The 13,808-nt window shown below is 42.8% G+C and overlaps 1 protein-coding gene across 1 annotated transcript in view; it reads right to left on the bottom strand.

Annotated features, from left to right (window-relative positions):
- CACNA1H (calcium channel, voltage-dependent, T type, alpha 1H subunit) overlaps window positions 1-13,808 on the bottom strand; it is a 256,641-nt gene that overhangs the window by 92,212 nt on the left and 150,621 nt on the right. The window contains 2 exon segments of the mRNA XM_010003580.1: window positions 1,087-1,179; window positions 13,725-13,808. The exon segment at window positions 13,725-13,808 is cut by the window's right edge and continues 23 nt beyond it. Of these exon segments, the coding sequence (XP_010001882.1) occupies window positions 1,087-1,179; window positions 13,725-13,808 (177 nt within the window).

Genomic DNA, 13,808 nt, shown 5'->3' with positions numbered 1-13,808 from the left:
CTGCTCTGGGCTCGGCAGGAAACGTATGGATTTAATCTGGACCATTGTCTGGTGATTTTCAAGGGGAAGCCATTGGGAAATGGTTTGCACTGCTATTCTCCAGTTAGTAAATCAGCATGGATATGGCTTGAGAAGCAGCAAGGGTGCCATTCCCAGCTCCAAGTGACTTGGAGATCAGCCACCTTCTGGCTTTTCTGCAAGGATCCATATGTAGAGAGGGGCTCAAACAAGTGGAGTGAGAGACACTGCTATGCAGGGCCCATTGCTAAAGGCTCAAAAATCTCTGGCTTCAGAATGTTATCATTTGCTGGGAAACTCTCACACTGCTCTGATCCATGCCTTTTCCACTGGTGGTGGTTTGACTTCCCAAGGCCTTCAAAATCACATCAATGAGAATGAGGTTCTGTATAAAGAATATCCAGCCACAACAGCACTTTGCAATGCCTCTGTCCCATGTCCTGCCTGACATCTACATGGTACTTTTCCCTCTGCTCTCCTCCTGACTTAAATACTTAACTTTTCCCCAGATGTAGACCCCTGGAGAAGGTTGTGCCCACCTGAGAAAGAAGAACCTTGCTAACATAGAATGGCAGCTTCTGAAGGCAACCTCCAGTGAGTAATACTTTGTTTTTAGGAATGATAGCACTATAAGACCTCAGAAAGGTGCACTATTATTTAAGGGGCTGAGGTGAGGTTCAATAGTTTGAAGGCCCTTCATTGAAATGAGGTGTCCTTTGGCACATTGAGGAGGCTAAAGGAAGACAAGCTACAGCCTCTGGTTAGTGGTTGCTTGGCCAAGGCACAATAGTTGGGATGCACCAAAGTGACACGACCAAGACTGGGAGAGTAAGAGAGAGGGAAGACCATATGGCTTGACAAGCTGTGATTATGCATCACATGTGACACTGGCTGTTATAGCCAATAATCTGTCCCCACAGCACTTATCACAACCTGCATGGTTGCGCTTCATGGCAGGAGGAAGGTCTCCCATTCTGGATCCTAGCTGACTCTTTTCTGTGAAAAGCTCAGGGAACAACTTTACCCCAGCAGGACAAAGAACAGGACCATCTCACAGTTCATACTTACTATTATAAGCAATATAAAATATATAAAATTGTAAAAAGAATGTGCATCCATCACATAATACATGATGTCAACCCATCCTTCCAGGGTTATAACCTACAGGAAGACAGAGAAAGAAAGTGTAAGAACAAAAGTCAACCAAAAAACCAGTAAATATCAGTCTTCTGATAGTGCCTGGTCCTGATCCCTCCAGAGCATCTCTTAGGCTGCCCTTCTTTTCCCAGTTGGTTTAAGGCAGCAGCAACACGTGACCAAAGGACTGGCCTGAGCTGTCTGCAAGAATCTGGTATGATTAAAATGCTAAAACATTACATTAAACCATCTGAAACACTGGTTCTGAACCAGTGCAAAGAAATTCCAAGGAGGGAGTATAAACAAATCAAAAGCTTTTCCCTATGTGCAGAGATCTGGGCTGTTACCTCAGGCTCCTGATTTCATAAACTACCCACAAAATTCCTAAGTTTTTAAGTCAGTTTTGTTTCTGTAAAACCATTTTCTTTGCAATTCCTGCTGGTGCATCATTGCAATGGCACCCCCACTATCATAGGAGAAAAGCATCCGAATGGAAGAGAGTTACTTTAGTTAAATGTAGAATTGATTTCATACTCATTTTCTCAGTCTTCCTGCAACTAAAGAGAAGCTGAGGATTTAATTAACACCACACAGCCTGTGTGCAGAGCAAAGTGAATTCTGCCACGTAATTTACACTTTTTATTTAGATAAAACATATGCATCATTGCAATGGCACCACCACTATCATAGGAGAAAAGCATCCGAATGGAAGAGAGTTACTTTAGTTAAATGTAGAATTGATTTCATACTCATTTTCTCAGTCTTCCTGCAACTAAAGAGAAGCTGAGGATTTAATTAACACCACACAGCCTGTGTGCAGAGCAAAGTGAATTCTGCCACGTAATTTACACTTTTTATTTAGATAAAACATACCTAATGTTTAGTGCTATCTTGCTACTAGTCCTAGAGTTGAAATTCCACCACAATTTCCATCAAAATCCAGGCTCCTATCTGAATTTACTTACACTGACATACCTAGTTTGCTATGCCTAATGTGAGCCTTTGTGGTCCCAGCATGAACCCAGAATTGCTGCCTGCCTCCAATTTCAGTGACATCATTTCTGATTCAAAAACCATGTTTGCAGAGAAGAAACTGGGAATTCACTTGCTGTGAGCAAGGAAAGGATCAAACCTCGTCGGTGTAGAGGACCTTCTGTATGGCATGGACAGCAAAGCTGATCCATAAAGCACTTGCTGTTGAGGCAGTGAATGAAACAATGTTCTTGTCACACATGGAGCATCGGGGCAAAACACTTGCAGGGAAGTCAGATATGAATCCTTGCCACCTTTCTCCTGTTGTTTTCATCCTAGAGATGGATCTTTTGCTGTACACACACCCATCAGTACTCACAGTTTCCCTGAGATTGTTGGAGCACCTTGTCATCAGCTCATGGGTGCTGGAAGAGAAACACTACCTCCCACCCTGAAGTCAAACGTGGTGATGTCTTTCCAGCAAGTTTTCAAACTCGCTTCCCATGGTGAAGCACATGTAACTGAACACCCACCAGGCAGCTGAGTGAGAAGCCAGGGATTACAGCTCCCCGCTAAAACCAATAAACATGATCTGCCAAGGAGCAGGTAAAAATTGTCTCTGCAGCTGTTTTACTCTGTCAGCATCATTAAAGACTTGGAGCAATCAGGTCTGATGACACACTGGCTGCATTTCCACAGGCTGCACCCAGTCTCCTGCTCCTCCTTACACCCATTAGATGCTCTTTCATATCACATCCTCGCTGCTGGTTAGTGCTGTACAAGTACCAGCCAGCAACGTGATGCTTCCAGGGGCACGGGTTTAACAAAAGCAAAAAGAAAGCTTTTGGTCAGAATGAACCCCAGTGATCAATCTGTAGCAGAAAGTTTTCAGCAATAGACACTTTTGTGCGTGTAGATGCAAGTGCTGTTTTTCACCCTGGAATCTGAGAAGCAGTTAAGCTGCCTGGGCAGACACAGGTAGTGATCAGTCTGTTCAGCAGTGTGAAACAAGCAATCAAACTTCAACTGCCCTTTTCTGCCTTTCCTTTAACATGGTTGAAACATTTACAGAGAACAAAGGTCTTTGCAGCCGTGTTCCTTGCCTGTGCGGGTTGTGCAACCCAGCATCCCTGGCACTTGTGCAGGTTCATGGTGAAACTGGAGAGATCAAGTTGGGAGGTAACACAAAGCTGAACCAAATCACTGCCAACTACCTAAGAAATAGTCTTGCAGAATCACAGAATGGTCGGGGTTGGAAAGAACCTCTGGAGATCATTTAGTCCAACCCCCTTGCTAGAGCAGGATCCTTTAGAACTGATTACACAGGAATGTCTCTCCTTTGTGCTGTTCCAAGTCCTCTCCCTTCCTTCCCCTCTATTTGGATGGGCAGTTCACAGTCAAGCTACCACAGCAGATTCTCCAACTATTTACACTCGGGGCTGGAAAGTGAGCCCAGGGATTCCAGACATGTTGGCTACACATCTTCACCAAATTTGCATTTGGCTGGAAACCCCCAAATTGAGTGTTGTAAACACAGAGCCCTCTCCACAAAAGGAGTTAGTTACCTGAGGGCTGCTGTTGGGCTTCTGCAGGCATTGCCAGCTTCCCACCTGGGAAACAGGTGCTGAAACAAGAGTGAGGGCCAACCAACTGTTACAGAGATATTTTTCTTGCAAGCTAGACAGCGTTTTCAGCAAGAATCAATCAACGCACCACATTTCTCCTCTGGCGGGCTGAAAATGCTCATCCAGCTCCCAGAGTATTTAAAATGTAATTAGAATTTGCATTATTTACTACTCACTTGTAAACCAAAGGGATTCAGGAGGGATAAACAGAGCACAAAGGGTTTTTGTTCTCCTGTTCGACATATTTGTGGATTCAGTCTTAGACTCATTGCCCAGTATAAATGCAGCAGTACCTAGGGGAAGGATTCCTGAGCTGCCGAGGATTAGAGGATACTAGCAATCCCCTAAGAGAGTGTGCCCACAGACATCTGTTTTCTTTTTTTAATCAAATAGCTCTGGAGAAATGCAGGACAACACACATGCACAACCACCTGTCTGGACTGAAACAGCGTCTCTGATTTTTACAGCCTGATTCCTGCCATGCTGTGGGCTTCCTTCCTGCTGTCTTTTAAAGTGCTCTGAATGACTTTACAAGTACATTTTTACCTACTCCAAGGCTTCACTGCACATCCCCAGCAAAGCCTTGGTGTAAATGGAGACCAGACCATTTGAATTTGCCAACAGCTGGTCTATACACTGCAAACTAAACTCCAACTATTTTTGGAACCAACTCAAAGGCATCTGCTCTGGTGTAAAGATCACTGCTCCAATGCACAGTTTGATCCTATACACTGGCTCACAGACCAGATGAACTGTGGGAAAGCAGCAAATCTTTCTGTTCTCCCAGTAACATGGATATATTTTTTCAGTGTTGCTTTGCCTACTGTTCCTCCCTTGGGGCACTCTGAATGCAATATCACCTACGTCACTAAGCAGAAATGACTTCTTCCTCTCTTCACTCTCCAATCTGATTAATCCAGTTGACTGCAGCTCCAGCATTTGGCCCTCCAAGCCCTTTATAGATGTCTTCCAAAGACCTGGAGCACCTTTCTTGTGCTTTCCAATCTCAACAATCCATTCTCAATAATTAAATTCTGTTCAAGCTATGGTTGTTCACAGACAGACATGTTAAACAGTGTCTCCAAAAGTACCAGTTCAAAGCTTCCAATGAATGCAACATACAGTTATTTATCAACAGAGATAAGACTGCAAGAAACATGTTTCCTAATTCTGCTCTGATGAGAAAGATGTGCAAGATATGTGGCACACTAGAATTGGCAGCTTCAGGGAAATAGCTGAAAGATTCAATTAAGATGATTGGCAAGGTTGTCCTGGAGGGTGCTGCCAGCTGTAATCACATGCTGCAACCCCAGCAGGAAAGGAGATGCTGCCCCCTTAGCATGGGGAAATTAATTTTGCCTTCAAAGGACTGAGGCTCTGAGCAGAGGACAGAGACATCCTCTAAACTCTTGGAGACCCTGCATGATGCTCAGTCTGATTCTCCTTGCCTGCTCACTCAGTCCTTTACCTCTTACACAGCACGGGCAAGGATGGCAGAATCATTTCTCTCCCTTTAATGCCAAAGAAGCTGAGTGATAAAGCCCTTAGTCTCATGTCTGATCCTCTCTCTCATCACTGCAAGGTTTTAAGGGAAAGCTCACTCAGGTGAACATGACTTCATTGATCTTTGGCTTGGACACCATTCATGCACTCCCCAATCACCATACTAATATGAGCAGGACAGGAATGGACAATCAGATTATCATAATTTATATTTTTTTGTCTTCTGTTCTTTGATTCTGATCTTCCTGGTTTGCTCATGCCACAATAATTTCATCAGCTGTTACAAAGATGCTCATCCAATTTAGAGTAATTGGGGACAGAATCAGGTCTTCTAGTCAAGCTAATCAGAATCAATCTAAAACTCCAGAGTGAAAAATCACATGATAGACATGGATTAAAGATGCTGGCAATTAACTCTGATCACCTCACTGATCCCAAGGAGACAGGAGGTTCATTTTGCTTCTTCTGTGGTCACTTTAAAGGTCTCTGAAGAAAAATTAACTTTATTATATCACCAAGTTTTCATCATAAAAATCTTTGCCTTTGAGCTTGGCCAAAATTTTTGCAAGTTCTTGACTATAATTGATTCAAGAGCAGGTTATTTTTGCTTTAGTGTCAGTTAAGAAAAAAAGCAGCATCCAGGGGAAAAAACCCAATACACAAATGCCAACCCAAACTACTTTAATTAGTAAAGTTAAACACTGAAAGACTTTCTGTGTATTAGGAAGCACCGAGGGCAGTGCCAGATGGGCTGCTGCAGACAGAAATCAACCTGGAGGTGCAGTAGCAAGTCAAGGAAAGTTTGAAAAATGACTGTGGGAAGCAAAGCTGAAAAGACTGTAGGATCTGAATGCACAGTGTGTGGAACCCCAGCCCAGACTTGAGGCCTGATCTTTCTCATGGTGAGATTTAATTTCTGTGACACTTGAACAGACGTTTGAAGACACAGCCTCCTTCAGCATGGGAACCAAAATCAGCATCTCACACTTTGATCAAACCCCTTAAAAAGCACAACTCTGGCAAGCAGGAATTTCCTTGGTGATTGATTTTTGGAACTGCAGGTGCTTGTGCCAACCCAGTGCTTGGCCAAAGCAGGAGATGGTGCAGAGAAACCCAAGTGTGTCCAAACGGTTTGAAGTGTTCATCTTAATTGTCATCTGTGATTTGCCTTCAGCCTCTTTCTTTGGCCTAAATTGGGCCCTTTGGGGACCAGATGGGCATTATCTGCATCAGAATCAATTATGCTGAACCAAACAACAACTCTGAGGACTGTCATGATTATTTGCTTTTGTTTACCTTTTATCTCATCATTTCCCTGGCCCTATTGCAAAGATTTTTTTATTTCTTATTTTTATACAGCTTATCAAGACAAGATGCAATGATATCATAAATTGCAAGAGCTATTAATTACTATGATGGTATCAGCAAGTTGTATAAGACCTTCAGTATTTATTTCTGAAAGCCTCTTCTCTATTCTCCCCTCTTGGGCATATTGATTTGGCTAACGAGCACTGACCAGTGAATAATGGAATATTCCTTTTCTATGCAGAGTGCTTGGCAGCTAATCAAATCCCTATTTTTCAACTCAGTTTCACAGTTTAAATTATTTCCTTGTGACACATGGAACTAAGTAACCTCTGTGGTCAGAAACACAGGTTTTATTATACTCTGAGTAATGTCCTTTGAACAGATGCTTTTCCTTTCACTTTGAGGGCCTGCTTACTTTTCAAAGCTACTTTAGCCATTTCTTTTTAAATGGGGAGCCTTGCAAAGCAGGCATCTGTCTGAAAAGTGGCCCTGTGAAACAGAAAAAAAGAAAATGTGTAATCTTGCATTTGGTTTTGATTTGTGACCTCTCAAAAGTGTTCCACATAAGTGTTATCTCTGGCCAGGGTTTGGATCTGGAGGAGCTGAGCACAGCCAGTGCACAACAAAGTTGGACATGGCACTGATGCAGTTATGGGTGGCCCAGAACTTCACAAAAGTGAATCTACAAGCTTAAAAATGGCATGAAACCTTTACAGTCTTTGCCACAAATGGAAGGTTAGTTGGTGTTTCACACTAAATAATGCAAGATCTTCACCCAGTAGCAAGAACATCACTGATTCAGATGACTGCTGCTTGTAACAAATCTCAGCTCAGTCCATATGCATGAGGTTTGATTTACTGGGATAATTATCTTCTGCTTTCATTGTTTGTGTAAAGTATCTTATGCACAGGGAATGTATTTAACTGTTTAGTTTCAACAGTAATGAGTCCATTATCATAGAGAGAGACATAAATCAGGGTTTCATAGCAGAGAAAAGCTGAAAGATGAAGAGTCCATGATGAGAAGGGAACTAAAGCCAGACTGAGATCCTTGCTTACAGCTGAGTGTGTCATCCAGCAATCATAGGAGTGACAGTGCTTCTCCAGACACCTCTGTCAGGAACCCAGCAGCAGTTTGGGGTACTGGCCCAAATGCAAAAATCAAGATTTTGGTTAATTGTATTGTTACACCTTGTTTCAAATCATGTTAGAGACTATTAGGGTCAAAGGGTGCAACAGCTTCAAGCCCAACCAGCACTCTGTGCAGGACTAAGACAAAACACACTTCAGGTGTTGAAGTGTCTGAGCTTTACACATTCACACCAGAGTGGAGGTGTGTCCTGTTGTCCTGGATGGATCTGCCAACTTGACAAAGGCTGGAAAGAATTGTGTGGGGACACCACAGTTTAAGGCCAGGTTGTAGGAGGTTTTCTGCAACCTGATCTAGTGGTAGGTTTCTCTGCTCATGGCAGGGAGGTTGGAACTAGGTGATCTTTAAGGTCCCTTCCAACCTTAATGATTCTATGATTCTATGAAAGATCTTCAAAAGCAGAAAATTGTTTATTTGGCTGACCAAATAAAAAGAAAAGCAACACCAACAAATCTCAAACCCCATCATTTAGAGTGAAATATTTTTGGAGATGCAAAACAAATTCAAATCTAGTAACAAAGGATCTTCTTGAAGTAGTGAAAATGAGAAGCTTAGAACTCTTTTGTTTTTTTTTCTCCCCAGCCAAAACTTCTTGCCAAATTCAGCACAGATAAGCATTGCTGACACAGCTCCAGTTGAAAGAATGAACCATTTGACAAAATGTCCTTTTGGCCAAAAAATTATCTACTCAATGAACTCTGAAAACATGGGCACCCAGTGTGACAGCTGCTCCTAAAGAACACGGCCCACAAAACTACATGTTGCCCACAAACACAATTGCAGTTGGAAGCCTCAGGCTCTTTCACTTCCTTCTGCTTCAGTGTGTCTTTTGGCTGCTCCCCAAAATATTTAAGACTACCAAAAGTGGAAGAATAGAGGTTGCAGCAGACAGGCAAGCAGGAGAGTTAATTGCACCTTGGGTACGATACTCTTGAGACATTGGTGAACCCTTCCTGAGCTTCCATTTTGTAAGGAACTTGGTCAGGGTACCCTGAAGTCCCAGTAAGGAAGCAAGATAAACAGTCCTCAAAAATGTCCCTGTTAATATGTGAGTGGCAGCCCCGCTAAGAGGAAGATGGGTGAGCAGGAAGCAGAGGAATGACCCTGCCAATTCTGTCCTGCCATTAGGTTCCAGGATGGAGGTTTGTGCTTACAGTAACAAAAAGCACTATTAGAACTTCAGGTCTGCTCTCCTCAAATGAGACCTTTTCCTGACTCTGTGACAGCACAGACAAGGAAGGACTCCAACTTGTTCTTGTGTTTGACTATAGCAAAAGTGTATTGGAGTGCAAATCGTGTTTCCTTGAATTCAAATGGAAGATGAAGTTCCTACCACAGATTTAGCTGAAAGATTTCCAGGCAAGGGAGAAATCCTCAGGGAAAGGTTTCAATCACGATGCACAGAGGCTGAAAATCACGAGAAGTGGGCGACAGCTGCGGGACAGATCAGGGCACCAAACAATGGTGAAGAGAGACAAACACACCTTTCTTTTTCCCAACCTGAAGTCTCCTCCAGAGGTCTGTACCTTCTCAGCTGGCCCCCCTACAGGCACAGCTCCCAAGGATGCAGACCCTGGCAGAAGCAGAGTCAGCAACATTGAGACAAAACAAGCTTCTCATCAGCCCATAGCACAGGGTCAAAATGAATAAATCCTTGATTGCATTGAGATGGCTTACACAAGCTCCCAGGAGCTTTTTTGACAAGCTAGAGCACAGAAGAGGTAACCTCACATCGAAACAAAAGGGCTGTGTTGGCAGGTGGCCTGCAGCATATGGCTGTCACTGCCAGCTGTCCTACCTGCTCTGGCAGCCTGCCTTCGTCTTCGGAGTAAAGTACCTACAGAAGGACAAATGAAGGAAGGAGAGGGTGGTAGCAACTCTCCCACTTTAGCTCTCCAAACTTCTTCTCTTTCCTGAGCAGGTCACCCACCTCTTTGTGGCTGTAACATGATGAGACCAGGTGTCAAGAGAAGCTCTCCATCTAAGCATGCTGTAAAGATAGCACCTTGAACTCCTGCTGCTGCTGACAGTTCCTGTAATGCTTCTCTATTTCCAGACATCTTTCTTCAGAAGGTGATTCAGCTTTTCCTTTCTTGGGTATTCTTATCATGTCGTGTGCCTGCTGGGCTGTCTTCAGCTCTCATGAACACAACCAGTTTTGTTTTTTTTTTTCCTGACAGCAGCAAGGGGGCTGCTGAATGCAAAACAGTCTCCTCTGAGAATTCCCTCACTAGGGCCTTCTGATGCTGGGAGATGTGTATGACTTGATTAACTTGTTAACCTAGATATCTTCTTAAGCAAAACCTCATAGAAGGAATATACATTCAGAGCAATGTGAGTCAGAAACAGACTCATGAATCTGAGAGCTGCATCCAAGAGCTCATTTGAAGAGGGTCTTTCATTTAGGAAGTTCCTTAGAAAATGCAGCTACTTCTGAAATACAACTTGTGAAGAAGTGGTGCCAGGTGAATGTCCTCTCTTGGATGGACATTTCTTGAAATGTCCATGCCATTTTTTTCCTGTACATTTGCTCTCAAAGTTCAGTCCTTCCAACTAAATCCTGGAAGGTAGCACAGAGGAACAGTTTGTACCCTTGATCTCACCTTGGTTTTGCCTAGCACAATCTTATTGCTCCTTCAATCCTGCCTCACTAATTTTGCCAAAAGCACTGCCTCCTGATTTAAAGTGCTATTATAGGTCTTATTTTTCTAGAAGTCAGACATGAAATCATCTAAGTAGCAGTTCTGTGGTTTGCAAAGTAGTTTAAATCATCTCTTCTTCCTAAATTGTGTATCTTACCAGCTATCCAACCCCCTCCGGGGGGTTTCTGCATTCAAGCCTGGCCACACCAACACTGGTGGTTGGGAAGGTGACAGTGTTTTGGTTGCTCCACTGAGACTGTCAGTAATTCAAATTAAATTGGACTTCAGTTAGGTGGGTAATTAATCATTTGCAGTGTGACAACAATACCTGTAATTACTGCTCTTATTGTTGTGGCTGAAATTCGTGTGCAATAAAGGGTTCTTAATATCATGCCAAACCTCAGAGTTAATTTAGGTTCCATCTCCTTTCATTTATTCTGTAATAAGCTAATTAGTTCACATAATTTACCATTGAACGTGGCTTTGTAACAAATATATACATGAATTAGCCTATTACACAACAAATGAGGGGAATCAAAACATGAATCACTCGCAGGATTACATAAGGAGTTATTATCCTTTCAGACACCCATGGATGCAGCCATTGCCTTTATTGCTTTAAGATTGTATTATCTGCACTGGGTTGGTTCTCACATCTGATGCCTGTGACTTACTCTTTTGCTTGGAAGGTCAAAAACATTTCAGAGTTTGCTGTGCCCCACTGCCATGTGCCAGGCTACTTGTAAGTTCAGGATCACTACCAGGAAGTTAAAGATCTTTCAGCTTTGCTGTTTAAATCTAAATACTGGCAGCTGAAAGAGCCTGTCCATACTGCCAACCTCCTGCCTTGGTGCAACACTCACAAGGACTTCTATGAGTAGAGCTCTTCAGATTTCCCTGTCAAAGTCTGCCTTTTGTTTGTTCAGTCTGCACAGCATCCAGCTGCACCCTTGGAAGCTCTTGGGCATGACTTGCAGTCACTGCACTTGGCAGCTTCCTTCCCAGTCTCACCTGTGTGGTTCATTTCACCAACCTGCCTTCTGACAGCTCCATTTCCATGCTAGATTTCCAACTCATTTGGGATAAATCATGAGGGATGCTCTATCCAGCTGAGTCCTAAGGCTGCCTTTATGCAAACTGGAGACCTGCCAGACCTTGAGGTTCAGTCCACCATTACAATTCCTGCAAAGTGCCATGTATTCATTATTCCTCTGAAGGAATCAAGACAATTGGACCTGTCTCATCCAGAGCACAGCAGACTGCTTTCTGCCCACTAATTCAATACCAATTCACAGAGAAGCTCATGAGCTACTAAACCCATCAGTTCTACTTACTGCTCTACTTAGTTTGAGGCCTCATCTAACTGCTGACCTGGTACTACCCAGCTTCAACTATTAAATGTAATGAGAACACAACTCAATAGCTTTATTTGTGAAATGTTCCCTGCTTACAGCAATTGTTTTGATTTAGCATCCAACCTCTTGGAGTAATGATTTACTCTTCCCATATCAAAGTTGAGCAAGCACCTTACAGCCAATGAACAGCTGCAGCTTTACTTGGAATTAAGTTGTTTCAGCTTCTAAAAGTAAGTCCTTACCTCTAAAAGGAATAAAGATGTAAGAAGAATTTTTGGCTAGAAATACTCCTTAGCATTTGGATGGCCTAAAAAGCACTAAAACCAACCATAAACCTCCTGGCAGCTGCCAAAATGATCTATGGATACAATACCCAACTTTGCCAGACACTCTGCCCTGCCCAGAGGAATCAGCTGAAACCTCTTCTGTGGCTGGTGTGCTCTTTCTGGCTTCAAACTGCACATTTTCAGGCTGAGGAAATGAAATACCAACATGACATGAAAACCTACAGCCTGCAAAAAGGCTCAGGAAGTAAAAAGGAAGCAGGACCCCTTGAGAAGCATCTGCTCATTTCTAACGCACTACTACAGACACTGCAGTGCTCTGCCCTCTCCCTGGCAAGAACATTGCTGCCCCATGGTGGGAGCCAGACAGGACCTCCTGGGCACATCCATCAAGCTCTGTTGAAGAACTATGCAAGAACAGAAAAGGGAAAATGCAAGAACAGTCAGAGACTCATCTACTATTCTTGCCTTGATTTTCCTCTTTCCTTTATGCAACATTCACTATCAGTCAGGAATATTCAGAATTACTTTGGCAGCTCCTCTCTTGACATACTAATTCCAGCAAAGAACCAAAGCAGTTTTTAAAATGTAGCCTAGTAGAGATTTGGGAAATGTCTGAAACCTTCTGGATTTGGTTTAGAGGCTCTGACACCAGCAGCAGTGATTCAAGGTGTGCTACTGTGACAGTAGGGGAGCAAACAAGATGCTCAGTGGAAACAATCACCCCTTTACAACTCCCAGACGAAAAATGGAACTTATTAAGTTTATATTATAATACGAAACTAGCAGGAAAAACATAAATGAAATCTAGGGATCTGAATGAGCAATTATTAATCATTAACAAAGCTAAATTTTTCTCCTCTAGGAACAGATGCCACTGACACTTCAGGAGGACTAAATAAAGCAGGGTATCCAGCCAGAAGCATAAAGAAATTTGTATTATAAAGAGAAAGTGTAAATTAAAAATGGAAACCAGTACATGTTTTACTGAGTACAGGCTGGGCCCAGGAGGCCATAGCTTCTGGACTGTGTAGGGGAGAGATCCAATATTCTAGAGCCATAAATGCTTTGGAAATACTTCTATTGTTGGAGTATTTTTCTCATCTGGAAAGGCTTCCCCTGTCTGAGCTAAAATCACTTTGGTCTCTAGTGAAGAGCTGTACAGGTGTGGATCAAGAGAGACTCAAATTCCACATGACAAGTATCTCTTCACAGGTATTACAGCCAGAATGAACCATTAGGATTATTTCTTCCTCTCTCCAGCATACCATGCCAACCAGTATTAGTTGCATGCAGTTCTAGAATCAAACCCAAGCTATCCCACCAAGTTACTGCCTACGTTTTTGAAATGTGTGAAGTCTTGCTTAGGAACTTGGACAATCCTCTCCATCCATGTCCTGGTACTGCTGCAATAAATACCCTAACTCTCAAAAATCCCTGGATTTTTCCAGGTTTGATTTGCAATGCTACAACTTGCCATATATTGTCTGCCTCAAGAAGTATTTTCCCCTTTTTCTAAGATGCACTGAAGAAAAAAGGCACTTCTCTTCAAATCCTCCCTGGCAACTTTTGGGCTGGTTATTGTCTGATTGATTTACTCAATGTGACTTTATTTGCAGTTTCATGCAGGTGCAAGCAAATTCCTTTCTCCTCTGATGCACCTATCAAAATCATTCCAAGCAGAAGATGACAAAAAAAAAGGAACACAAAAATCTTTAGGAGAATCCTACCTGAAAAATAGCTATCCAGGCATATCCAATGTTATCAAAATTGATAGCCCCGTTGTGTGGGTTTACGTCCCCAGCCATGCAAAC

The sequence above is a fragment of the Chaetura pelagica genome, unplaced genomic scaffold (assembly GCF_000747805.2).
Source record: "Chaetura pelagica isolate M959 unplaced genomic scaffold, ChaPel_1.0 scaffold408, whole genome shotgun sequence".
NCBI lineage: Eukaryota > Metazoa > Chordata > Aves > Apodiformes > Apodidae > Chaetura > Chaetura pelagica.
Note: the sequence above shows the minus strand (reverse complement) of the source record. Positions and strands in the feature narration are given on the sequence as shown.